The 27,216-nt window shown below is 42.4% G+C and overlaps 2 protein-coding genes across 9 annotated transcripts; both read left to right on the top strand.

The window, feature by feature from the left end:
• The first annotated feature begins 5,738 nt into the window (after window positions 1-5,738).
• Window positions 5,739-9,449, top strand: colec11 (collectin sub-family member 11). Of its 6 annotated transcripts, none has more exons than XM_081721790.1 (8): window positions 5,739-6,076; window positions 6,320-6,351; window positions 6,691-6,849; window positions 7,200-7,271; window positions 7,683-7,754; window positions 7,840-7,893; window positions 8,020-8,115; window positions 8,569-9,449. In XM_081721790.1, exons 3-8 carry the CDS (start codon window positions 6,720-6,722, stop codon window positions 8,976-8,978), a joined length of 834 nt encoding a protein of 277 aa, XP_081577916.1. In that variant the 5' UTR covers window positions 5,739-6,076; window positions 6,320-6,351; window positions 6,691-6,719; the 3' UTR covers window positions 8,979-9,449. The 6 variants fall into 6 exon arrangements, with proteins under 6 accessions (XP_081577916.1, XP_081577915.1, XP_081577919.1 ...); XM_081721789.1 differs by having other exon boundaries at window positions 5,740-6,076; window positions 6,316-6,351; XM_081721788.1 differs by lacking the exon at window positions 6,320-6,351 and having other exon boundaries at window positions 5,742-6,076.
• A 1,034-nt stretch (window positions 9,450-10,483) lies between these two features.
• On the top strand, window positions 10,484-26,761 carry dcdc2c (doublecortin domain containing 2C). Of its 3 annotated transcripts, none has more exons than XM_081722305.1 (13): window positions 10,488-10,831; window positions 11,206-11,254; window positions 12,068-12,144; window positions 12,391-12,522; window positions 12,605-12,754; window positions 12,895-12,949; window positions 17,100-17,208; window positions 19,933-20,033; window positions 20,142-20,267; window positions 20,462-20,554; window positions 25,093-25,131; window positions 25,942-25,975; window positions 26,062-26,761. In XM_081722305.1, the coding sequence occupies exons 1-12, from the start codon at window positions 10,542-10,544 to the stop codon at window positions 25,948-25,950; spliced, it is 1,230 nt and encodes a 409-aa protein (XP_081578431.1). In that variant the 5' UTR covers window positions 10,488-10,541; the 3' UTR covers window positions 25,951-25,975; window positions 26,062-26,761. The 3 variants fall into 3 exon arrangements, with proteins under 3 accessions (XP_026868693.3, XP_081578431.1, XP_035388427.2); XM_035532534.2 differs by having other exon boundaries at window positions 10,489-10,831; window positions 26,065-26,761; XM_027012892.3 differs by lacking the exons at window positions 25,093-25,131; window positions 25,942-25,975; window positions 26,062-26,761 and adding an exon at window positions 20,669-21,402 and having other exon boundaries at window positions 10,484-10,831.
• Window positions 26,762-27,216: the final 455 nt, after the last annotated feature.

Genomic DNA, 27,216 nt, shown 5'->3' with positions numbered 1-27,216 from the left:
TGTAAATGTATGAAGTTTTAATCATGATATAGTGTTAATGCCCTCCAAAAACATCAACATATTTGCTAAATGGTAGTGTGTATACCTGCAGACCATTAGTACACTATACATTTTCTAACACAAGTTTGTAATTATCCATTTTAAAGCCAGTAGAGCATATAGTCTCCACTTTGACACATGAGTGAGACACAGTGACTGTCAGACACAGTCAGTCGCTTGGATCCGATTTCTGTGCTAAATGTGTCACTTCTGAAAGGGAAGATAGGCTAATGATGGAGTTTTGGAATTGATAGCATCTTGCTGGGTCTTTGCTAATATACATGTGTGAGGGGAGAGGGCGTGAGCTTATATTAATGCATTGGCTGTCTTTGTCAGTAGTCATTTGCTGTGTAATACATTAACGCATTATGCAGAGAGCAAGGTTTCAGTGGTTTCATTTCCTGGGTATATATCAATAAGAGATGGCGGAGGTTCATTCTGTCGGCTTTGGACAGACGTCTCCACTGCCCTCCACTTGATCATCTATATGAGCACTGTCTTTGGAAGACATGATAATGGTTACTGCTGTTCCTGGAGTTGGCAGTGGTGCTAGAATCATTAGGAGAGAATGAGAGTCATCTCCTCCATCTGCTGCTGCCTTCTCTCACTCTCAGTTTCTACATTCTTTCATTACAGGTTTCTGTGATGGGTCAGCAGGGTGTGGGTTTTATTTCAAAGCTCTATTTAAACCTAATGGAGATGTATCACCACAGAGCTGTTCTGTATTACTAGTTACTGATTTATTACAACCTCAGTCTCAGGTGCCTTGTGTACTTTGCGGTGATTCACGTTTATTCATCAAATTCCAGACCTGAGTGAAGGTCTCTAATACCTCTCTTTGAGGAAAGTTCACTAATGTTTAAAATAAGGAGACAGAGGGAAGTGACAGATTCTCACAGAGGAATGCTGAAAGTGGAGAATTTATTTCAGTGTAGATTTTTTCACCATGAAAGCTTCCGTTTTCCTCGAAGAAAAATGTGTTGTGTGAACATGCAGTGGCAAATAGCAGGCATTATTAGTTGTGAAGTATGGTATAGGTTTGTAAGACACAGAGTTCATTGATATTCTGTGGATTTTCTCAGTCTGTCTGAACTGAAAATCTAGCCAGTATGTAATCATGTCTATATACAGCTTTGAATACAAACTAACAGACCCACACCCGCACACTTTCATTTTTAATGTCATTATATACTCAGAAGACACCTGTTCTAAGTAGTCTAGGTAAATTAATAAATAATTAAATACATAAACTAACAAACAGATGTCAGAACCATTAGACCACATCATATCAAACGCACCATTTGTAAATACTTTAGATCCATTACATTCACTTAGACGATCTCATAATTATCTATCATCACTCCATGTCTTGACAATCCTAAAATCAAGCAGAAGTTTATACTGATCTGTCATTAGCATGATGCATTTTTCTCCAGACTGTATCTGTGAGTGCAGAGCACTTCAATAAGCAGCAAGCGTAGCTCTGAATAATTGTGCACATGCTCCCTGCAGGTGTTAAAGACTTTTACTTTAGTTACGAGTATTATATGAAACCTCTGAGAACTACAGAAGCCTACAGAGAGAAGGTCTGATGGTGTGTCTTGAGACTCTGCTGTGATCTTAATGTTGCGCAATCCACTGTAACTTTATTCCTAATCAGTAAACTCACAAGATGATGTCTCTGTAAGTTTGTAATAGGAAAAAAAATAATGTAAATGTACTTTAGCTATGTTTATGCCTCATATGCACAGTATTAAGAACCTATTAAGAAACTATTCATATTCATAGGTTTGTTAAGGTTGGTGCATTTGCTGAATAGCTGAAAGTCAGCGATAGAACTGTAAGTGAGTCTGTAAGTGAGTATAAAATTCTCTGGACTAGTTCTTGGGAAATCAGTAAGCATAGCATTGTATACATGGTTTTAACATGGACAGCCCCTTGAACAGGACCAGGTTTCCTTTATCTTCTAAAAGTAGTCTTCCCTTTTCATGTTTTGCTTAGACCTAAGATTATTGTTTCAGTTTAGAGCCCAACTTAAAGACTTTCACAGCACCCAAGCCCCATTCCTTGAGTTGAGCATGTTGATCACTTATTGCAGTTCACTATAACGTCCTTGCTTAACCCAGTGCACTGAGATATCAGAGATGGCTGTGTTGATGGACTTCAGGCTAACAGAGCTATCCGAATAGCCAGTGATCCTGACCCATAAAGGCGCCTTGAGTTGAGTCAGAGAGGCCTCTGTGGCTGCCATGCTCTGCTGAGCATGGCTTCATCCTCTCCGGCCTCTGGGTTCGGAGAGTGCAGCAGTATGTGTCCAGGTCCACTCCTGTGCCTCCCACGGCTCAGAGTAAAGGCGATCCGAAACCGGGAGTGGGAAAGGAGATACAAAGCAGCCATGGGAGGAACACATTCTTTCTGATGCTTTCAAAATGCCCCAGAGACCCCGGAGAATGGCATTAGTACATTGTACATTTTCTAACACAAGTTTGTAATTATCCATTTTAAAGTCAGTAGAGCATATAGTCTCCACTTTGACACATGAGTGAGACACAGTGGCTGTCAGACACAGTCAGTTGCTCGGATCCGATTTCTGTGCTAAATGTGTCACTTCTGAAAGGGAAGATAGGCTAATGATGGAGTTTTGGAATTGATAGCAACTTGCTGGGTCTTTGCTAATATACATGTGTGAGGGGAGAGGGCGTGAGCTTATATTAATGCATTGGCTGTCTTTGTCAGTAGTCATTTGCTGTGTAATACATTAACGCATTATGCAGAGAGCAAGGCGATCCGAAACCGGGAGTGGGAAAGGAGATACGAAGCAGCCATGGGAGGAACACATTCTTTCTGATGCTTTCGAAATGCCCCAGAGACCCCGGAGAATGGCTCGCTGGTGTTCCTTTGCACTCATACACAAACTAAAAGCTGTCTTATGAGCTCTTCTGCTGTAGTCACTAAATGCAGACCTGGATATGGTTTTGTTTCTGAACTTGATGTGCTGTTAGCTTTTTTTAAAGCATCAAGGGATGCTTTGGAGTTATGTTTTTCTTTGATGCAGCATTTTGAATCAACTGCAGAAGGAGACTGTGGGTGAACCACATTTGATGTGCACAATGCAATAGTACCAACCTCATTTGCTAGTTTATAGGAATGGCTCAAAATTGTCCAGAACTGTACTAGATCAGTCGAGATATATCCGTTGTCTAATGTTTGTGACATTTTTGTAAGTCTTGGCCTTCCCTTTCCATAATGAAGATAAAATGATTTATTTACACTTTATACATGGGAGCAATCTAAACTGTCTCTATCTTCTAATCAGCAGAACTGCTTGGTTTAGGTCACTGACTATTAAGAGTAGGCAAGTCGCAAATACACTATATTGACAAAGTATCGGAACACACATCTTAATCATTGAATTCATGTGCTTCATTCAGTCCCATTAACACAGGCATATAAAATCAAGCACCTATTCATGCAATCTCTAAAGAGCTCACTTACTTTGAGCATGATATTGTAATAGGATGCAACAGCTCAGTTTGTGAAATCTCATGATCAGTTATTCATGAAGTTATTCACAACTGATATTCCATGATCAGTTGTGGGTGGTATTATTGAAAAGCGTAAGCATTTAGGAACCACAGCAACTCAAGTGGCAGAACACGTAAAGTTACAGAGCGGAGTCTCTGAGTGCTGAGGTGCCTACTGCGTAAACGTCACCAATGTCGCTCTGCTGATTCGGTAACTGCAGATTTCCAAACCTCCCCTGGCATTAACATCAGAACAAAAACTGGGTGCCATGAGCTTCATGGTATGTGTTTCCATGGCTGAGCTGGTGCACGCAAGCCTTACATCACCAAGCCAAGCCAATGCCAAGCAATGGATGGAGTGGTGTAAAGCACACAGCCACTGGACTCTGGAACAGTGCAAATGTTTTCTGTGGAGTCATGAATCACATATCTCTATCTGGCAGTCTGATGGACAAGTATGGGTTTGGGGAATGCCAGGAGAACATTATTTGCCTGACTGCTTTTTGTCAACTGTAAAGTTTGGTGGCGGAGGGATAATGTTATGGGGTTGTTTTTCAGGGGTCGGCCTAGGCCCCTTAGTTCCAGTGAAGGGAAATCTTAATGTTTCAGTATACGAAGACATTTTGGACAATTGTATGTTCCCAACTTTGTGGGAACTGTTTGGTGATGGCACTGTTTGTTCCAGCATGACTGTGCCACAGTGCACAAAGCAAGGTCTATAAAGACATAATTGGGTGGAGGGAATTGATTGGCTTGTACAGAAACCTGACGTCAACCCCACTGAACACCTTTGGGATGAACTGAACAGAGAATTTGTCCAACACCAGTGTCTGACCACACAAATGCGCTTCTGAATGAATGGGCAAAACTTCTCTAAAATCTTGTAGAAAACCTTTCCAGAAGAGTGGAAGTTAAGGCTGCAAAGGTGTGACCAATCAATATCAATGCTTAAGGATTAATATGTGATATCATAAAAGCACCGGTAGCTGTAATGTGTTGGTTGTTCCAACTGTTGTGTGGGAGTCTCAACGTTTGCCCATATAGTATATGTAGTATGAGTGTGTGTATATACTTAGAGTCTCCACCCGCTTCATAAGAAGCACCTGTCTTATGGCCTCATTATTAGGTACACATATCGGTGCTTTTTCTAGGTGTCCAGTCGCAGACTGTAGGCCATATGCAGGTTGCCAGTCATCTTATTTCTCATTCAGTACACAGGGCCATTGCAGACCCCTCAAAAATATCCTGGTGAGAAATTGGCCACTGATGAAAAGTGGAAGGAAGGGTAGCTAGCGCAAACTATACATGGCAACAAAGGAGCTGCAGTTGACCCTCATGGCGTTTCTAATAAAGAAATGTTCTTAATAAAGAGGACTGTATATCCTTGACTGCATGCAACATCCTGCAGCCACAGGCCTGTCTGCATTGTCATGACTGAGTAGATGCTTTATCTATCTTACTTAAGTCAATGTGCTGTCAATGCCATTGTTTTCGCTCTATTATAATTCGACCTTGATTCATTCACACTGACATCTGTGGAAAATGACCGTAGCATTTTTTCCTCACTCTGACAACATTGAGATGTAGTGCAGTGTTTGAATGCTCTAGGCTACACAGGAACTGCCCAGCTAGTTAGTCATCATTTGATTTGTGTGTGTGTTTGTTGGTGTTTGTGTGTGTGTGCATGCATTTTTGTTGATGTTTGTGTGTGTGTGCATGTGTGCATGTTTTCATATTGGTGCACGTTGTGGAGGCACAATGGCTAAGGACTCAGAGCCCACTCTAACCACTTGAGAGATGTGGAGAGGCTCAGGTGATGCAGAAGGCAGACAAGCACCTACACAGTGCCAGTAGGTACGAATTAGTCAACCCATGTCCTACTGCTCCTCATACCTGCAATAAACTGTCCAGATATGATTAGATATGTACAATTTAATAATCCCAGTGGACCGAGCAAGCTAGAAAAAGTTCACCTTCTTCAAAGTCAAATGTTTAGTGCCACCCTGTGGAAGACAATACACACTGCAGCCTGTTTTAAACATCTAATCCTCTACCATTCACGTGAAGCATTTGCTTTGTCCATTGACGTAGAGGTTCTTCACATATGAAAAGCTCTGCATGGAGTGAGACGTTCTTTCACTCCATGTATATCTCCCATTTCACCTCCTCCATGGTGTCTTTGGGAAACTGAACGAATGTGCGGAATGCCCGGGATTCCAGCTTGAGCTGCGAGTTGTCCATGGCAGGGCAGCGCTGTCAGTGACCTCGCTGCTTCTTCTATCAGGAGAGGGAGGGAAGCAGAGCCTAAGACGTCTTATCTGTGTTTACGTCCACGCGCGCCAGCTCCATGGCCTGTGCTCTGTCTGCGACCGTGTGACTCAGGGCATGCCAGAACGACCGCGCTGCAGGACAAGGCACGCCAGACCGATCGAGGGTGAGCGAGCTCCTCTCAGCCTCACTTGGGCCCCAGTCAGAACCTACAGCTGCCACACTTCTTGATTGCTCTGCACAAGGTGAGTCTGATTCGTTACTCGACCTATCACTATAATGCAAGGCATGTTCCTTTGGTTTGGCGTGTAATAAATTCTTATGCATCAGTAAAGTCCATCTGTTAGTTGTACCTTTGCAATTTGCTGTGCTTGTAAACAAGGGGGAATAATGCATATCTGTACAGCATGCAGAGTGGTGCTGCTTGATGTAGGATAACTGCCTAGCAAATACTCTCTCTCTTTGTACTGTGTCCATGCGGCAGCTAGTGTGCCTGTGGTCACCCATTTATGCTTTAAAGGTAAGAACACAAGAGTATCTTCTGCAGAGATTATTTGTTTTACTGTCTCTGCTACACAAACACTGCCCTTTACTCTGCCTCTGCTTAACAGTGCAATCAACACATCATGTAAATTCATGCTGTCTTGTATAAATAACTCACACTGCATACAGACATGGTGCATATATAAACCATTGGCTTAGTTATTTCCTGTGACATGCTTTTATTCCATGCTGGACTATTTAATTAACAGTCAGCGCCAGCGGCTAACGCTAGCCGGCCCATGGTCCGACTGAAACATTGCCTTTTGAGGTGCATTTCACAGTTCATTGGAGTGTGCAATATTATTACTTTTCGTAGAGCTGTACCATTCCAGTGTTGTTCCCAGTATGAGTGGAGAGGGCGTGACATCATTCGTGCTGGTCACTGTGCTGGGTCTGATCCTGGCAAGGTTGGCTTATGGTCAGCATATGGGGGAGGAGCCCTGCTCAGTCCAAATCCTTGTCCCTGGACTTAAAGGTGTGCCCCAGCATACGGTAACACGCCGCCACACACGAACATGCACAGCCGGTTCAGCTCCAGCTGATGCTTAGATGTTATCGTTATGCCCTTGTGAAAGGCTCACCTCTCTAAGTTCCTGCTGCGTAGTTGTCCCTGGCTAATGCAAGTCACTTCTGGCAGAAGGTATCAGCTAAATGTAAATCACCCCCAAGGTTGCATCGGCTAAACGTAAATATTTATGTGTTCTTCGGTTTGCCGAAATAGCACAGGGGGTTTGGGCAAGCACTCAGGGTTGCTTCCCTGTAGCAGTGTAATGTTAAGAAAAGAGCGATGGCTTGCTTCAAAGCAAGGGCTGTCTGTTCCCATAGGGGAAGCAGGAGAGAAGGGAGAGAAAGGAGCACCTGGGAGACCTGGCAGAGTGGGGCCCCCTGGAGAGATGGGTACTGCACCACTCAAACACACTTACTCTTACCTAAAATATATGCACATCATTTAATAGTAAGGTACAGTCAGAGTCAGAACACTGGATGCTTAACATGTATATTCAGTGTAAGAACTGGGCCCAAGCACAAGTATAAGTGGACTTTTGCTGATGGGCCACGTGAGCACATGTGTCTTCTGGGATTCATCATGTTTAGGGAGTGTAGAACAGCAAAATGTTCTGGAGATTAAAAGGTCATCTGGCTATATCGGCCAGAATGCACGAAAGATGACAATTGTTTACTGCTGCTCTTAATGAGGATTGAGTGGTTCTTTTGGGGGTGTGGGTGCTTTTCCCTAAAGCCTTCTTAGAAGTCTTTAGTTTATACTTTAATAATAAAGGATGAGTGTTTAAAAAAATGTTTTTTCAGGTCCTTCTGGACTTAAAGGAGAAAAAGGTATCATGGGACGTTATGGAAAAATAGGTCCCACTGGCTTAAAAGGTAAGGTAGGCCACCAATGAAACTGTAATTTACAAAGTAAATAGTGTTTTGAAAGTCTGCACAATTACACATGGACTTTTTACAGGTTTAAAAGGCGATGTGGGAGATCCAGGTCCAGCAGGCTCAAATGGAGACCCAGGTAAAATTAGCTTTAAGAGCTGCTTTAAGATAAAATCCATATTTTAATATCTTGAAGTATGTAATTGTTCAAGCTTTAGTTATTGCATATAGTTGACATAATGTCACATTTGAATTGTGGCTCGAGGGCTTCCCTGTGAGTGTGCACCCTTACGGAAGATGATTGGTGAAATGGATAATCACGTGGCACAATTAACCAATGAGCTGAAGTTCATTAAAAATGGTAAGACCACAAAGCCCTTATCTCCTGCTATAAAGAGCATAAGTCAAACCCCAAGCCTAGTGTGTTAACGCACCTGAATCTATTCATCAACTGGCCATTAAGTGCTTTATGAGCTGAACCAGCTATGCTGCAGAAACATGCCTTGATGTAACTCCAGAAATGCATTCTGACACTCTTGATACATGGGGAATATACACAAATACAAGCCTGCTACCATAGTACTTTAAGTACTTTACCATTGTACTTTAAGTGCTTAAGTACTTTACAATATTCTCGCACAGGTAATTGCATAGATGGCTCTTTTCCATAACAAGAGCAGTCAAATCCCATTCTTATACAGACTGACAAAAGGTGTTAGTCAAACAGGAGGCTGCCTTTTTTGTCCATCTATGTGAAATTCGCAGTGTTGGATGCTGCGGTGTGATTACAGAAATACAAGTGCTCACTTTTCAGCACTGCCCTCCCCCGCAGCTGTTGCTGGCATCAAAGAGACTGACAGCAAAGTCTACCTGCTGGTGAAGGAGGAGAGACGCTACCGAGATGCCGAGCTCTCCTGTCAGGCCAGGGGCGGGCACCTGGCCATGCCCAAAGATGCTGCCACCAACAGGGTGCTCGCTGGGTACATCACAGGAGCAGGCCTTAGCAGGGTGTACATCGGCATTAACGACCTGGAGCGCGAAGGCCAGTTTGTTTACGTGGAGCGCTCTCCCATGAGCACGTTTAGCCGGTGGCGGGAAGGGGAGCCCAACGATGCCTACGAAGATGAAGACTGCGTGGAGCTGCTGTCATCAGGGGAGTGGGTTGATGTGGCCTGCTCTCTCACCATGTACTTCGTGTGCGAGTTTGACAAAGACAGAATTTGAACATCAGTCTCTCTCTCTCTCTCTCTCTCTCTCTCTCTCTCTCTCTCTCTCTCTCTCTCTCTCTCTCTCTCTCTCTCCACACACACACACAAACACACACCATGTGATTATTTTGAAAATGCGACTTTAAAGACTTCTGGTTCTGTACGCCTGTTTGAAACAGAATGACAAGTGAGAGTGGAGTTAACGGACTGTCTTTTTTAAACAGAAATGCTACGTTCTTGATTCTTGTACCTGCTTTAGCTCTACTGTATGGCAAACTAAAAATTTTAAATTATTTTCTGCATGTACTGCAGAAAATGCAGTACACTGCAGTACAGCCTAGCCTACAGTGTGTTCCAGGCTGACTGGACAGATCACGTTGGGATCTTGGAGTGATTACAGAGACCATGGTGTATATGCATGGACTTCCATTTCATTTATTTCTCTGTTTCTTTATGTCTTAGCAATTAAACCTTTTCATTCATTGTGTATGATTTATATTTCATTTTGCATTTGTATTGTCTTGAATAATGTCTTTGGGGATTTTCTTCCTTGGAACGCGGGAGATTATTGACACAAGTTGAAATGTACGACGTTCCCTGCTAGTTGGAAAAGCAGATTGTTGTAAGTTGCTGCCCTCTAGGGGCCCCGTTCGTCATGAAAAAGCGCAGTGAAATGACTCATTCTCCCTGTACGTCATACCCAAGGATGTGAGAGAAATCGATATCATATCATATTTACAAATACTCTTTAAGAATTTGGAATAACCCGTGTTATCTCAAAGCAGACCAGAGATTTCAGACCAGAGTGGTCACTCTTTGGGAACTCCAGACAGCCGGGGTCGAGGTTACGTGTGCAGTGACCGTTTTGTTACCCTATGCTTCTGTTTATCCAACCAAGAAGACGAGCCCAGGGTGTGGGTTATTGACCTTAGCGTAACACAAGTGTGAAGAAGGCTAGTAGGCTATTATATTACTCGGCGTATTGTCAATTACAGTGAAGACCATCTTTATAGAATAGACCTTAGAACTGCACTTATCGTGTGCCTACTCCAATAACTCTACGTAGAGTAACAAACAAACAAACAAACAAACAAAAAATCATATGTATGTATGTATGTATCATCATATGTATGTCCTCGAAACTGCAGAAACACAAGGAGGCCAGCCAACAAACTAATTAATTATTCATTCATTTGAATGGGATTGTCAAAACTAATTAGACCTACTGAAATCTCGTATTACGTCTTTAGTGTGAAAAACAAATAGCAATAGTAAATAGCAATTTAAAAAATCAATTTATTGCGGAAACGTGGAGAATAGGTTTCTACAGGTAAATCTGACACGTTTTTGCAGTAGCATCCACGGTTTTATCCTCGGTTTCCATGGAAATGTCTCAAACAACATTTGAGTGCTGATGGCTTGCCTATATATTATGCTCCACTCCCCAGACGTTTCGAAGGCAACGATTAGAGCAGTAACATTTATCATCTAAAAACAAGAATTTTATTTACAAATAAAATCTGTTCACTAGCTAACCTAGGTGAGTGTTTTTAACATCAGTATTTTTCATTTCTTGAGAATGTCTGAAAGTACAGGGCGGTCGTTGGGTCAGATTCCAGGAGCGAAAACAATCATTATGTACAGGAACGGCGATGCTTTTTATCCTGGAAGAAAGTTTGTCGTCAACCAACGCCAAACGTCGACTTTCGACAGTTTCCTCAGCTTGGTTACTAGGGGTATTCAGGCTCCTTTTGGAGCAGTGCGAAAGATCTACACCCCTAGAGAGGGCCACAGAGTTCTGGATTTGGGAGAGCTCATACATGGGGAGGGATATGTCGCAGCTGGAACCGAACGGTTGAAAAAAATCGAGTAAGTTCGTTATGTGACGATAAATCTGAATGTTTCTACGGAATAGAAACTCCTCATATGAATTAACGTGTAACGTCATGTAGCTGTCGCGCTTTCATTACTATACGTCTATATCATGTACCCTATTTTATGACAATTTTAAGCTTCAGTCTGATTTTTAAAGCTTTTAGTTCGGGTTGACTTCACCGTGTACCGTGTGTGGAATCCAAATAACAGTAACGTTTAGGTGCTTGTAAAGTTTCTCACCTTTCTTATCTCGTAGAGTCAAGGCGAGCGGTCACCAACTTAGCCAACTATTTAAAAACAGTGTTCCTTGCAGTAAGCATGAAGTGTTGTAGACATCCATGTCTGTTCTCTCTTTTTCTTTTTAATAGTTACTGTCATATAACAACAAAGAGACCACAAAGAAAGAAAAATAAACAGGTGAGATATTACAGAGGGTCCACAGAACTGCCCCGTTGAACTGTCAAAACAAAAATATATAGCCTGGAAAGAGATGACAGTGTTATTTGTGCCTTTTAGGCTTTTGTTGCATAGATAGGTGTTATAGACAAAATGCACAAAATAAGATTTCAGAAGAAAAGCACCATGCACTTGCATTTCAAGTCCATTCAGTGAATGCCTAACTGCGTCGTGTTTTGTTTGTCAGCATCTTGGACCTAATTGAGAGACACACTTCAGAGACAGATAGCTATGTGATTTGGTCTGCTGCCCCCCCCCCCCCCCCCCATTTATACGAAGAGCCATACCGTGCATTTTTCATAAATGGCTCACTTTCTCAGATCAATACTCTCCCCTAAATGAATTATAGTTCAGCGTGTGACCACTGTAATGCTTGACTGACTTCATACCTGTTCTTTTAAGAGTTATACTGAAGATGGATGAGGCAAACAAGTCTATTGACAACACTCTGTAGCCTCTAGCTGAATAATTGTCCTGTATCTAGAACAGTATATGAAGTAAAATGTGGCCAGTAATGGTGTTTATCACCTGTTGTTTTGTATATGTCTTATGAGAGCTTTTAAGGGCTTGGTTTTCTGGGATTCCTTAACTGAATGTGGAATAATCCACAGTGATGCTTTTAGTCACCTTTTAAGTCTTTTTGCCTATTTAGTGCCTGAACAACAAACAACACAGCCTGCTTTGAGTGTCTGGAGTTAGGTCGCTAAATGAATGACAGAGCAATACGTGTCACGGATGCTCAGCAGGGAACTGTTCATTTTGTATCCATCACAGATTCGACCTGTGGTTCACAGCAAAATAATTGTCCCGGCACGCTGGAGGGAAACCATTAATGAGCCATGCAGCATCAAGTGAGTTTTAATTTCACATCTCCCTGTTGGAATTTCTTGATGGCACACCCTCAAGGCAGGAGTGAAATCTGCTTCTAATGGCAAATGAAAAACCTTCAATTCAGAGCACCATTTTTCTGATTTAGTTCTTCCATTTTATATCTAATGTATCTATGTGGTGCTTCCCACCAATGAGTGCTGTCCGTATGAACTTAGGCAAGTTCCTAAGATGAATCGCTGAGGCCCAAATGTGCCTGTGTTTTGTAGTGTTTTTAGCAATGGGGATATCTTGGTTCCTCCAGCTCGGATCCTGCTGCCAAAATATACACTCACCAGCTGGGAGGGCGTGCTGGCCACGGTAACCGAGAAAGTGCACCTCCGCGCCGGAACCGTGCGCAGGTAGGACACGTGCAGTTTCGTGCCAGTCGAGGACAGAGAACTGGACTAGAAGTGACTCTGCTTTGCTGAATGTGGCTTCCAGGTTGTGCAGGCTGGATGGGACTCCGTTATGTGGAGCAGCTGAGCTCAAGAACAACCAATATTATGTTGCTGTGGGGGCGGAGAAATTCCGCTATTTGCCTTATTTTCACTGGGTTCCAAACAAAGGAGTAATCCTAGACTTCAACGATGCGTAAGAGCATTCAGAACTGCATGACAGAGATAAATAGATCGATCTATTGATACATATTAATAGGTAGAGAAGATGTACTCATGACCACTCTGCAGGTTCTTCTACAACTAATATAAGCACTTCTGTGGGTTGTTTTTTAGCATCCATAATGGTATTCTTCCCCCCTTAAAGAAAGACAAGCACCCAAGAGATGTGGTAAGTCTTGCAACAGTATTTTGCAACACACTAGATCACAGTGACTCTTGCAGCAATATCTTGCAACATGCCAGACTGCAATAATGGCTAGTTTTACTGGGAATATTTCAAGCCATAATAACTTTTATGATCAATTCTGCAATAAATGATGCTCTGTATCACCTTTTAAAAGTAGAAACCAACACAAAATTGCATCCTATCACCCATCATCGAAGTCCTCTACCTAAAAGAGAAAGTAGATGTTTACAATGTCGGTGTTTACAAGATTCCTGTTCTCTGTGGTTCATGTCTGTGTACTGGTTTGGTTTGTTGAGGGACATGTTACTCACTCAGAATCTCAATAACATCTCCAATCAGCCCAGTCCTGGCTAGTCGGAGTTGTGGACAGGGAGATTCTCTTCATCAATCACTGTCTGCAGGAGGCATTGAGTTCCTCCTAGCTCCGTCTCCATCAGGCAGTCCCAAGGTTCTGAGTCCGCTCCACTTGATCAACTGCAACCAGCCTTACGGGCTGAGCAGCCGCACCGGGGGAGCGCTCTGAAACCCTCCCTCGCTCCCAGGCAATGAGGATAAATTGTTCCACGACAGAGTGGTGGGCGGAGGCGTGTGCCTGCCGCTTCGGGATGGTCCACGGCTGGATAAGATGCCACAAATAAGAGTTGGAGAAATAACGCACCCTCAGCAGGTTTGGGCCCGGGCCAGCTCCAAAGAGAAAGCGTGTGGCATCTGTTTATCCCAAGCGAGAAAAACGACAGCTTGGCATGTGGCGATTGACGCGCCAGCGAAGAGACTCTCGGGCTGCTCCATAGGTGTTGTTCTCTAAGTGGCTTCATCAACTTGATTGAGAGGAGGAAATAATTTGGAGAAAGTAGTGAATTATCTTGGGTGGAATGAAGATGGAAGAGCCAACAGAGTCTCATTAAACTGTCATTAAATGCAGTGGTTTAGCTGTATCATCTGTTGGTCTTGGTCTGAGAATGAAGGCTTTGGTAGATATAGAGCTTTTTTGATATGTGGGATTTGCAGAACTATTGAACACCTGGAGAAGAGCCACATAATTCTGCCTTGATGAAGTGATAGATGCCCTGATTGCCTTATATAACACTCACATTAGGTAGGCAGTAAGAACACTCTTGTAAGAAGTGCATCTGATCACATTGTTATGAACAGCACAGGATTTGCATAGTGAGTGAGAAAAGGGCTTAAGTCAAATCTTACCTGAGAGTTAGATCAAGGTATAATGGTGGCAAACACTATGTTTGTTACTATCGTTACTTATCTTTAAGACCTCAAATACCACAGCTTGTACCATCTGTCACTGCTCTAGTGACCACAAGGGGGAGACAGAAGTCCAGCTCTCGTCTCTTCTGACCACCACCACCGAATTGCCCCCCTCTCTGCATTTCTCTCTTTCTATAGCCTCTTACATCATCCAATGATGTCATGTTCTGGAGAGATACTGGAACTGTTACCAACACTTTGACAACAAACTGGAACAGTAGTGAAAGGATTTGTCCTCTCCTCTCAGAATCACGAATGCAGCTTGTTGGTGGCGTGCATTGTTTTGGCCATGCGAGCTGTTTGAACGTGTGTGCCGGGACATTTCGGGCTGTCAGAGTACACATGGGCAGGGTGTCGGCAGGAGCAGTGCTGGCCCCTTTTGTTTTCCCACTGCTGTGACAAATGTTGAGTGAAGTGCTGAGGAGATCTGATCTGGGGGGTCGGGGGCGGGGGGGGGGTGCATTTGGGCTTGACCTCTCAGGCAGCGGTCACAACGATGTTGGCCATGCACGAGTCTAGGAGGTGGGCGTCGGGTTGGTACAGGCGGAACCCAGTCCCCCGGAACCCCAGCGTGAAGCTGTCCCCACCCAGGGCCCACGCCCCTGTCTCTCTCGGACCAGATGCCATACTGAATGCGGCTTCCTGTTTTGGGGAGGCACCGTTCCCATGGGTGGGTTGGCGGTGACGCCCATCCAGCTGGTGCTTGTCAGGCCTGCCCTGCCCAGACGGAGGGAGTGGCTCTGGGATGCAGCAGGGAGGCTCCTGCTTGCCAGGCTCCAGAGCGGCTGTCACACCGCTCGCGTTGGAGTTGCCTTTTTCCTGCCTTAGTCCAACGAAATCCTTACCCTAACTGATGTCAGAACAATGTTTCAGAGCAGCCAAGGGGTCATCCTGGATCCTGGCAATCGATTTTTTAAATACTGACGAAAGAGGGTTAACCTCTTCAAATTCATATACAGTTTTAATTCCAAGAAGCAACCATGAGTGACTTGACTATACTGAATGATCTCATTATTAGGTATACCTACTTGATTGCTGCACTTACAGACTATTAGTCCCTTTCCAGTCAAATCAGTGTGCTCACAAGTTTGAATAATGGGATCTTGTCTTTTTTTGTCTGTACATCTGTGCCATATTTCCAGTGGTCTCGTACATGAATGACCTGTTTTTAAAAATAGGCATGTGGTCTGGATATTTTGTCTATGTATCTCAGTGTATGCTGCATTTATAAGTGTTTACATAAACTTTTTACAAGTGCATTTACAGTATAAGTGTATATTAAAACCATGCAGCTATCACCTGCCTTTGGCCATAACAAGGTCTATCTTTTGTTTGCAATTATAAATGACCCCAGAGTAGTTCTGTAGTTTAGTTGTGGAACATCTGAAATGTGAAAACCTTAAGAGAATCAATGGGAATGTACCACCATTTTTATGTAAATAAATATGACTTTTTGAAACCCTTATTGTGGCATTAAGGGGTGGAGTGTCATATGGAAACTCTATCATATGGCCCCGGAGTCCTAGTGAGGCTTGTCGGTGGAGAGGAGATATTGTGCTACTCTGTCAGTCTGACCTCTTGGGCTGATTGGTAGATCAGACACCTCCAACCTGACAGGCGCTGCCTCTGCCAGCAGGGCTCAGACAGTATGTAATCCGCAACCTGAAACACTGACTTCAGCTTTTCTGCTTTCACATCCTCCAGTTTGGGGTATTATGGAATGACGGGATTTTCAAACATCTTGATTTCAGCTCTCGCAAGATTTTCAAGTGGTGCACAACATTTTTAAAGCTACAGCTTAAAAGAAAAGTTATTTCTAATTCCTGTAATGCTCTTGATATTTTTTCACATTTATTCTCTTAAGTGTTAGATGACATTTCACTGTGCAGTTATATTCCTGTGGAACTATCACTCAGACTATTGTTTTACTTCTCTCTTGCCCACCGATGCCTGTTAGAATTCAAAAGAGGTTTGCCCGCACATTAAAAAATAATCTAGCCAGGGAACAAATGCTCTGCTATTCCCCAGACCCCGTGTTAGTGGTCTTGCGAACTCCGCGGACCGGAGTGTGTTCTCGTGGAAAGCTGGAGATCAGTGGAGTGGCCCCTGAGCTGCCTCTCTGTGGAGTCAACTATCAGCAGTCTTTGTGGAGAAACAAATGCACGAAGTGCACCCACCCCCCCCACTTGGGTACAGAAACCTCACCTTGCTACCTATGGTGGATATGCACTGCCAGGTGGAGGAAAATTGCCTTTTGTGGGAGCATTAATGCAGACATGCATCCTGCTGTCAAAGCATCAGTCTCCCTATAACTTGTCTCCCTAGAGCCCCTCCCCTCCCCTCCCCTCCTCCCCTCTCTCTCTCATTTTTTTCTTCCTCTCCTCCAGTCCCCTAGCCTTTTTCTTTTCATTAATAACCGGCTGCTGTCTGCCCAGAAATAAGTTATTCCCTCCAACTGCCTCTCTTTTTAAGCCTGTTTGGACTCTCATTGTTTGATCTGGCATGATAAATAAGATGAATGCAGTTAGAAATTCATGGCTGCTCTGTTTCATTAATAAATGATTAGTTTGCTGAGCTTTCTGGTGATTGATAGCTCATGCAGGGGGGATGTATTGGAACCAGATGAATTCAATACCGCGTCAGTCGACGGGGAGCCACAAAGCATATCAGCTTGCGGAATATTGAGGTCAATAGAAAATGGAAAGGAAAAGAAGAGATAAAAAAAGAAGAAAGAGGAAGAACAAGTTGGAGTTCCAAAACAGTTTTTGTGAGATTAGAGATTTTAAACCAGCATCAGTGGCTGAGCAATTGATTACGTGAATCAAAGTTCTGGGCTTGACTGATGGCTGCCCCTTCTTCCACACTCTAGCTCACCCATCCACCAGAAGACACTGGCGACTCCCACTTCTATGCCAGGCCAGAGGGAGGCAAACAGCCAAGGCGCGCCTCGAAGGTCCCGCACCGTTTCACTGGGCAGAGTGAGTGTGACCGATTCAGACACTTTCTGGTTTCATCCCCCACCCCCATCCCCACTCCACCCTTTTCAGAGTGGATGTGTGTTTCCACTCCCTCGGTAGAGGGAGATCAGGTGGAGAAGGCAACTGGGGCTGTTGTTTTGGTGGAACGTAGCTTTATTTTCTGTGTGTGTGTGTGTGTGTGTGTGTGTGTGTGTGTCTGTCTGATATTTTGCACTTGCTCTTACATGTTTGGAGTGCAACACAGATAATAAGGCTGCGTGCGGTTGGGATTACTTTGAATTTGCAGGTGGTTCTCTAAAGACTACCTACATCAAGGGATTTGCTTCCGTTCTTAGACAGAACACCTCCTTATGAGATAAATATAACACTGTGGCAAACTTCAAATACTTCAGAGTGCACTAAATCATTGATGACTTCAGTCAGGCCAGTTTGTTGAAATGTATGCAGGAAGCCTTGTTAGCTGTGCCATGGAAACAAAATGCCCCAATTTTCTCCTGATAATCATAATCAAAAGAGAATCAAAATGTTCATAAGTTATTCAGTGCAAATAACAGAACAAGATGTGCATGTTTTTTTTTGTTTTTTTTTTTTTTTAACATGTAGCACCCCCCATGCTGCATTACTAATTATTAGGTCTAACATGACAACCCTATAATTTCTCTAACGATTTGCATTCTGGCCCCGGGAGTCCTGTTTCATTTTCGGCATTTGTTTGACAGCGGCGATGATATAAAGAAAGTTTCAGGAGCTCCGTTGTGGCTCTGAATGCATTGCCTCTCATGGATGCTATGAGGTCATTGGGTGAGTAATGGTAGGCACCACGGAGCTGCCATCATTTCACACATAAGAGCCGCGGCAGCAGTCCTGGTGATGGGGTTGGGTTTCGGCGGGCCTCGGTGGGCCCGCATTAGCGCTGGCCGACGCGTCTGCAGCCAGTCTCAGAAAAGAGGGCTCCTCGTTGGCCCGCCGGTTCCCTGCGCCGGACACTTGATCATCCCACGTGGCCAGGCATTCACATAATGCCATCGCTAATGGCAGAAGCCAGAGGAGGCTGGGGGGGGGAGCAGCGGGGGGGGGCTCCTCTTAACTACATCAGTGGCTGTGGAGGTGCAATAAAGCAAGGCACACGTATGAGTGCTGTTGACATCAGCAACCACCGTAGGAGGAGCACATCTCTCCAGCAGCCCGTCATTAGCACGGATTGTCTTACCTCTGAATGTCATTCACTGCCACCAACGTAGTTTGCATCTCAGGGCGAAAAAAAAATAAATTAGCACACTGAGTCTGCTTTGTTCGGAAGATGCTAATTCGGAATGTCTGGGATGACGCTGAAGAATGAAAGGACTCTGTCTCAAACGTCCTGTTTCTCTGGAATCCTTGTGTGTTTTACTGCAATTCACTGCAAAATCTCTCTCTCTCTCTCTCTCTCGCTCTCTCTCTCTCACACACACACACACACACGTACACACGTGATGTGATGCATGTATTAAGACCATTGTGTGTGTGTGTGTGTGTGTGTGTGTGTGTGTGTGTGTGTGTGAGCGCGCATTACATAGGGAAGTCAGTGTTCATATATCAGTGTAGATACATAATCCATTTTCCCCAGTAGCTTTCCCATTTTCCTTTTTGTAACCTCATAGTAAAGGTCAATTTCTCCATACAGTGGATATCTTTTAACAGTTTCAATCCATTGTCATTTTGGGGGTGAGTCTGTTATCATCCATTTTCTAGTAATGAAATTCTTGGCAGCAGCAAAGAGAATTTTTTTTTTTTCAGATCAGTAGCTATATTGCTCAGATAGTAAACCAGAAAATATTGTTTTAGATCTATTAATTGTGGCTCTCACTGTGGACTCATTAATTGTGGTGACCAGAGGGCGAGTATACCTTAGCAAGACCGAAAGATATTATAATAATCCACAACTTCACTTCTATATTGTCACAGGGATAGGTATAGTGATCCGGAAATGTTTGCTTAATTTTAGGAGTAAACAAACAAATAAATGAGCAAGCAGTTTGGAGTTCAGGTCAAATATTTACCTTTGTGAATTTATTAGTATTATCTTCTCATGGAGGCTGGATACTAAGTAATACTGCAACTTTTAATATCTTATTTGGTCATCACAGAATCAGCATTTTACTTTTTTGATGATACTTTTAGGATACTGACTGTAAGCTTTCTGCCCCTTCGCTCTTTCTCTGGAGGCCCAAGTCGTAGCATTTCAACAACCATAACACGCTACTAACTTCAAAAGTCAATTTTTGAGTGAATTTGCTAGAGCATCATGAAGAGAAACACAACCATTCATTAACTACCCTAAACAAATAAGCAGCTTGACAGGGGCATTGATCACCTTTACTGATGCTCTGAGAAGGAGAAAGAAGGAAGAGAGCAAGTGTAGGAAGATAGTGTAGAAGGGGATCGAGTGTGAGAGGATGGTTAGTGTAGAAGGGGATCGAGTGTGAGAGGATGGTTAGTGTAGAAGGGGATCGAGTGTGAGAGGATGGTTAGTGTAGAAGGGGATCGAGTGTGGGAGGATGGTTAGTGTAGAAGGGGATCGAGTGTGGGAGGATGGTTAGTGTAGAAGGGGATCGAGTGTGGGAGGATGGTTAGTGTAGAAGGGGATCGAGTGTGAGAGGATGGTTAGTGTAGAAGGGGATCAAGTATGGGAGGATGGTTAGTGTAGAAGGAGATCACCTAACTGTGATTAATTATTCACGTCAGAGGACAGTGTGTTCCGAGTCACAGAGAAAAGGAAGGAAATGGTCGGAGCATCTGAAGTCCAAGAGGATGGAAGTGTGAAGGTGGAACTGCCCATAGATCAGGTGAGAAGGAAGAAAACACACACACACTCTCATTTTAACTTGCAGCCAACTGAGCATCAAAACTGGATGCTCTACTATGACTATATCTAAAGTTTATTCTTCTCACAGATGGAAGCCAAAGTGGTTGAAGAGGAACAAAACGAATACAAATATTCCCAACTTGAGACTGGGGGTCAGAGCCCTAACAGAGACTTCCACAGAGGTTATGATGTGAACTGGACTACAGCCTATAAGGTCATAGGCTTTATCATTATGAGTTACTAACAGCATCTCATCTGTTAGGATAAACTGTAAATTTTAAGTGCTCTAGCAATAGCCTAATGGTTATGTAGACCCTCTGAATTTTGCTTTTAATGTGTTTTGATGTTCAAGCAGCAAAATATCTGGTTGTGACTTTACACTATTGGTAATGGAGATATGTTTGACAGACCGTAAACGGCTCAGCTGCAGAAGAGTTAGCGACAAACCCTCCCATGCCCAGAGGAACGAGCGCCAAGGCTGGCCTAGAGCCAGAGTACAAGGTACGGAACTCATGCCTCTCGGCATTTATAGCTGTTATGTTTTCATTTGTTGCATATAGCCTTAAACTAATCACAGTCTCTCACATCCCCTGTTCTGCCCTGCACACATGATAGCGGGCCTTATGGCGAGAGGTATCCTGCTTTCCTTCTCAGGGCCTGCCCCAGAAAATTGGCCCATTTAGATACTTGGACTATTCAAGGCCGGTAATCTTTGGGCCCGCAAATCTCATAACATTAATGAACAGACACAACAGTGAATATTACAATGCCATGCAATTTCACACTGCTTTGAAATGGGCCAAGATATTGAGTCTTATTTAAACGATCAATAACACACAGCATTGTGTTTAATGAAAACTATAATTTCAGACAAAGCCAATTACACCACTGGGTACTGTTTTGGTTGGTGATTTTTGCTGTGGTCTGCATTTTCATAATAAAGATATTCTTATCGAAATAATTATTGACGGGGGACCACAGTTATTTCCTTGTTAAAGGCCTCATCAATAGTCATATTCATTACTTATCACATTTAGGTACCTACAGAGATGACTGAATCAGAGACTCTATAGATCCAGTGAATGGCAAGCGTATAATATGAGCAATTCTCTCGATTCCTCACGCAGCTAATTGTCAGACTCATCATTGCTGCTCAGAACAATATTTGATTTAGGGCCAGACGAGCTGGCCTTCTGATGACGGCAGTGTTCAGACTCATTCAGTCCACTAAAGACGTATAAGTGCTAATCAAGTAGGGTGCACATAAAGGCACTGTGGAATATTAACCATTAAACATGTTCCCTGTATACTCTGCGATGCTCAATAAATATTCTCTTGTTGAAGCCGTGTATTCCCTGTGCACACATATTGGCTGAACAACGCTATCTGCCTGTCTAACCGTGTTTATTATCCTGGTTCATAATACACGGCTATGGTCTGTGAGTAGATCTATGTTTCTGGGGTTTGGCAGTAATATGTGTGTTGTTGCACTAGCGTGAACTAGTGTGAGTCATTCCTGGGAAGCTATATATGCTTATGGCTCTACAATAAAGGATGACACACAAGCACAAATGCATGAATAATATGATAACATGAATAACCCGCCTGTATCAGTCATGCAAGAACTTGTTATCAGAGAAATTCAACACATGTAGCATTAAGGCCAAAATAAGCTCTGAATGTCACTATTGTAAATAAGTAAATAAATAGAGAAAACTGTATGGTTTCAATAACACAAGGTCAGCCAACTGCTAAAATAGGGGGATGTCAAAATGTTTCTTTCCTTAGGTTGTGTGATGACTAAAATCTGGTGGTGTTGAACCCCGTCTAATGTACTTAAATGCTATGAAGTCTAGTCAAGGATAAATGACATTACATCATAGTTGAAGCAAGTTTGATTATATTGCTTTTCATTGCTGTCTTATCAAAGAGACACCCTCTGCTCTTTTTTGATGGTCAAATTCAATTATATGATAGTGGCCTAATCAAAGCAGGCCTTCTCCTTAAAACAGGCCCAGCTTGAGTTCCCTTAACTGGGTTCATATCAAGGCAATAAATTCACTTTTATAGCAATAAGACAAGCACAGATAGAAGTTATGAACAACTACATATCTTGCATCTTGTGGTAAAGCACATCAGTCCAGCAACTAAACTGACGATCATAATGCATAGGAGAGAGAGAGAGAGAAAAAAACCAATATCTTCACAGTCAAGTTTATAGCAAGCTGTGTTTGTCCATTTTGTATTTGTAACAACTGCACAGTTTGATTTTAATGTAAATAGCAGATTTATCAGTCACCTAAGCAGTTTTTCTTAATTAATGTCGTTAGATATACCAGTGTGTCCATGCATGTTTTATCAATCCTCTTCCTCCTTCACCGAGTTTTGTGATAAAAAATCAGATAGCTATTGATTGCATCATTGATCCTCCTTTTTCTCTGCCAATACAATATCTGCTCATTTATCTTCTGTTCTTTTTGGCTACAGTTGCATAGCTTAGGTTGGCTGTTTCACACACAAGGTCAACTATAATCAACCCCAGACTATGCCATGGGCCACAGTGACTGCATGCATCTCCTACCCCACCCCATCCTCAACCCAAGCAGATAGGCCCTCTGCAGCCTACCATTCAATTACTGTTTATTAAGGAGAGGATAGTCATTAATCAGGCTGAGATGCACAGGATTTCCTCAATGGACCATCGAACCACTTAGGAAAACATAGCCCATCTATCTCTGGCTCATGTTCCATAGACACTTCAGTACAAATGCTCACTGTGGGGTTTGATCTCCAGCCCTGTTTTCCCTTTTTTTCCCTTCCCAGATTTGTGATATAAGCCCATTAAATCTCTACAAGAGCAGTTAAAACCAAATGACAGTAGAGGCTGTCAAAATTTTGAAAGAACTGTCCTTTTTAAATGTCATTTAAAGTTAGCACATTATAAAGTAATTTACCAGAAAAGTGAAATAGAATACATAATGAACAAAACTTCTTATGTGTCTGTTCATGTCATTTCAAATCCTCACAAACACACTTTACAGTCCCCAGTATTCATTTTAGTCCAGCTGATCTCAAATGAACACCACAGGAGTTAATTCAGTGCTAGGAATTCTGCTGTGTACGTGTATTTCCACTTAAGAAGACCCTTTGGTCAGACTACAATATATCATTTTAAGGTAGAACCTGACAGGCTTACTGAATGAGGAACATGTAGCATCAGAATGTAATTAGATCAAAGAATGAGATTCTGATTTATGTTTGCAAGACACTGAAGGGGAGGAGGTGTCCTCCAAGCTGCATGGAATACAGTCACGGATGTCAAAGTTTTTCAAGGGTAGGTTCATAAAAGCAGGGTAACATCACACGCTCTGCTTCTGGAATGCAGCAGAACAGGATCCAGCTATAAAGAGACCACTAATACACTCTGCACTACCAATTTCTTTCACGTGTCACCAGATTCTCGTCCACTGGGTAAAATCTTGGAGAGCTTCCATTCATTATAGATACCATCTGGGTTCCTGCTCAATCTCAGATGTTTTTGGTTTGAATTAAATACACCTATGTATGTCCACAGGACACATTAAACTTACTGCTTTCTCTCAGACATTGCAATATCTACCTTAAATGCATAGTTATGTCAGTTAACACATAAATGGTTACCACCTAAACAAAAGAAGTATGTCACCTCTTTTCTCTGACTATCCATTTTTGTACTGGATTACAGATAAAAAGCCATAGATTTCCTCATTAAAGTGTGTTTCCTTGGTTGGATCTCATTACCAATGGACCTGTTTCCCTCAATGATAGTTTAAGCCACCGCTACATTATGTGCCTTGCATCTTATATTAGCAATTTATTCCTAACAAGTTACAAAGCGCAGGGGTAGTGAGAGAGGTTGTTAGCTCTGCTTGTGACTGTTGTCCGTGCTGAATTCCACAGAGCAGAAGAAGTGAGGCAGTCCTGGTCTCCTGGGTAGATATTACCACTCTAATATAAGGAGCGAGATGCATGCCAAAACAATCCCAGTGTCCATCGCGCTCTATCCTCTTTGTAGGGCTCAGAGCGTGCTGCTACCTTTCTCTTGAGTTTTGTACTCCAGACCTGCCAGTAGCCATATTTTCCGCACCCTCCTCCATATTTCAGATCGATTGGATGGTCTTTGGGGCTGTCACGCACCCGGAAAGGATGAAGTATGCAATTTATGGACTTAGCTTCTGGCTATTGAGAACCCTGCTGTGGTGGCATACTTGAGTGGCATTATTCTGTATCCTGGCTAGTTTCACTGGCTACAAGCCGTAGTAAACTCTGAATAAAACATCTTTTTTAAAAAAAAATTTTTTTTTTATAATAGCATGTCATTGTGTGGTTTGGTAGGTTTGTTATAGCATAGGCATTGCTCTGAGGACAATTATAGTATAGTATCATAGAGCCAGGTTCATAAATCAGTGCCTTATTTGAAAAGAGCAGAAATCTGATTACCATGAAACATGGAAGGTTTTTTGCACTCCTGTTTCTTTGGGGTTTTGACCAGGGCCATGGCACTCTGCTCAATTTGTGCAGTATCACGGGGCTTGTACAATGTATCCTGTATTATGACTGCTACAGAGTCTGGCTTGTAAAACATTATAATCAGTTTGAAATATGAGTCTTCATTTATGTGACAAAATCCTGAAATTTTACAGTGCATGTTTTACAGTTTTGCTGAAGTGATGTCATATTCAATGATTTTCCTAGTGAACGAATGTGTGACGATTTGCTTTTCTTAACATGAGGCCATGGGGTGTCTGACTGACACCTGTCAGGCCTGCAAAATTTATGTTTACATGAATCATCTTTCTCTAGTATCTAAATCATTCATTTTAAAATTATATTCCATTTCTAAAAGATGCCTGTGTTAAATGCTCATATCACTTCCTTGCCTTTCCCTTTTAAAGCATTCATTTATCTCAATAGTAATTTTAGTAAAATCATTAATTAATTTGGATTTCCTGGTTGATTTTTTATTTCATCCTTGCTTCTTCAATTTAAATTTATTTCAGACAAAAGCAAACAGTAACAGCCTTCAGAGCAAAAAGGAGGTAAGATATCAAATCGAATGCTGTTTTTTTTACAACTTCTTTTGGGGTGTTGGTTGATGGGGGGAAACAAAACGAGAATTACAAGTACCTTACAGATTGAATGATATATTAATGAATTTCATACCGCCTCCTATTGCCAGATAAGTTCTTAAACAACGTCAGTTCTTCTGAAATAAAGTTGCTATTGACTTAAAGCACTGATGTGCAAATATAAACAAATGTAAATGTTAATTTAAAATGTTATTGATTTTTTGTATGACCTGAACCCATACTACAAATGAACTCATGTTCAAAACATATAAAAAAGAACCTTTCAAAAAAAGTTTCAAAAGCCACTGTAAAAATGCATTTACTTATACACATCACAAAAATACTACAAGGTCCTGAAGGACCCGATTAAAAGGTTTCAGAACTGCACTCCCAGTGGTAGCTTCTAACATGCTACCATGGAGAAAATAATGTTCCAAAGACCTTGCGTGGAAGATCTGTTCTAGCAGACTGAGGAGACAGCTGTGAACTCAGCTGCCATTCCGGGCCTTGTGAAGTTACCACTGCACAGTTACACATTAGCTTTGATTGCCAGTTTGCTCTGTTCACAGCCAGCTTTGAACCACATCTCAAGATGAAAGCCAAACTTGCCCAGTGTGTCCACTGCAGCAGCAGTTCCTTATTTGCTCCAGGCCCCATCAAGAGCTTCAAGACTCTTCCCGTGCTGGGCTGAACATAATATATAATTTATCACACAATGCATTCCGGATAGTCTCTGACACACTCTAATTCTGATTCCATTTCTGTTTCTTCTGTTTACAGAGGCGATGATGGACCTTTATTTTTTTTTAACAAGGTAAGCCTTTGTTGCGTTTTGCGCACGTTGATATTCATTGCCTGTAGCTTTGAATCCATCCCAAATGCACGTTTTCTTTTATTCAGCAGAAATGACATGGGAGGACCTGGAGAGCCACTGTACATATTCAAGCCACACAATCCTCACATTCACCCATACCCACTTGAAGGAAATGAAAGAGTGTTGTAAACCAAATACAAAAGCTTCACTCTGGCAGAGTCACTGTAAAAGGAATTTCTTGTATAAGGAAAGTATTGGATAATTACGATTTGCTATGAATATTGCATGCACCCTAACACTCAGTGCATAGTAAGTTGCCTAATTGCAGGAATTAATTATTAAGAAGGAGAGGTCTTGAATGGCCACATGGTGGCATTTTTGATAAATTATCTTATGTATTCCTTTTTTTAATATGATGATCTTTTAGAGGTGGGGAGGTTTTGACATTATGCTAAATCAGCATGCTCTGTGCAGAGGATGATAACTGCTCTACAGAGAGGCTTGGTATCCCTCAAGTGGGATTACTCAACTGATTAAAGCCAATAGAATCATCTAACAACATTGCTGTGCTGGAGCAGAGCAACAAATTAAACATGCTACTCACAGGCTAGTTGGTATGTAGAATGAGGGCTTGTCATTGACCTGCAGGTCATGGTTTAATATCTTTGTTTAACATGTTCACAGTAATGAGGAATACGAAAACAAGGCTTTATCTTCCCTTACTTCCAACTCTGTAATTGTGCTGCTACTTTACTATGTAAATAAAGTGCTTTTAGAAGGACAACTCATGGCCTTCTTAAAGATTTTCCTTATTAAAATCATTCTGATGAAGTCTATACAGACATGGTGAGAGTCCCTCTGCTAGTCTCAGGGCTATTCGGTGTGCCAGATACACATGAATTTGAATTCATTTCTCACATAGATGTCTTAGGCCATGTGCTGTAGCTACCGTGGCATCAAAGTAATGACTACATATTGAGGAAGCCAAGGGTTGGGAAAGTATTTCAGATGAGGATGGCTGTACACACAATGTACTGTGTAAATAAAATAAGCATACCTTTAAAAATAACCAAAAAATAAATAAATAAATTGAACTCACCCTTATGAAGAACATTGCCACAGGTAAGACAAGTAATATAACAACCGGGGTGGGGAGTGGGGGGTGTTTTGGGGGAAGTAAAAAATTGCAGTGAAGTACACAATTTTTCCAGAAAAACATTTCAGACAAAGGTCCTTCAACA

This window comes from Electrophorus electricus, chromosome 10, assembly GCF_041902795.1.
Source record: "Electrophorus electricus isolate QZ-2024a chromosome 10, ASM4190279v1, whole genome shotgun sequence".
NCBI classification, from domain to species: Eukaryota; Metazoa; Chordata; class Actinopteri; order Gymnotiformes; family Gymnotidae; genus Electrophorus; species Electrophorus electricus.
Note: the sequence above shows the minus strand (reverse complement) of the source record. Positions and strands in the feature narration are given on the sequence as shown.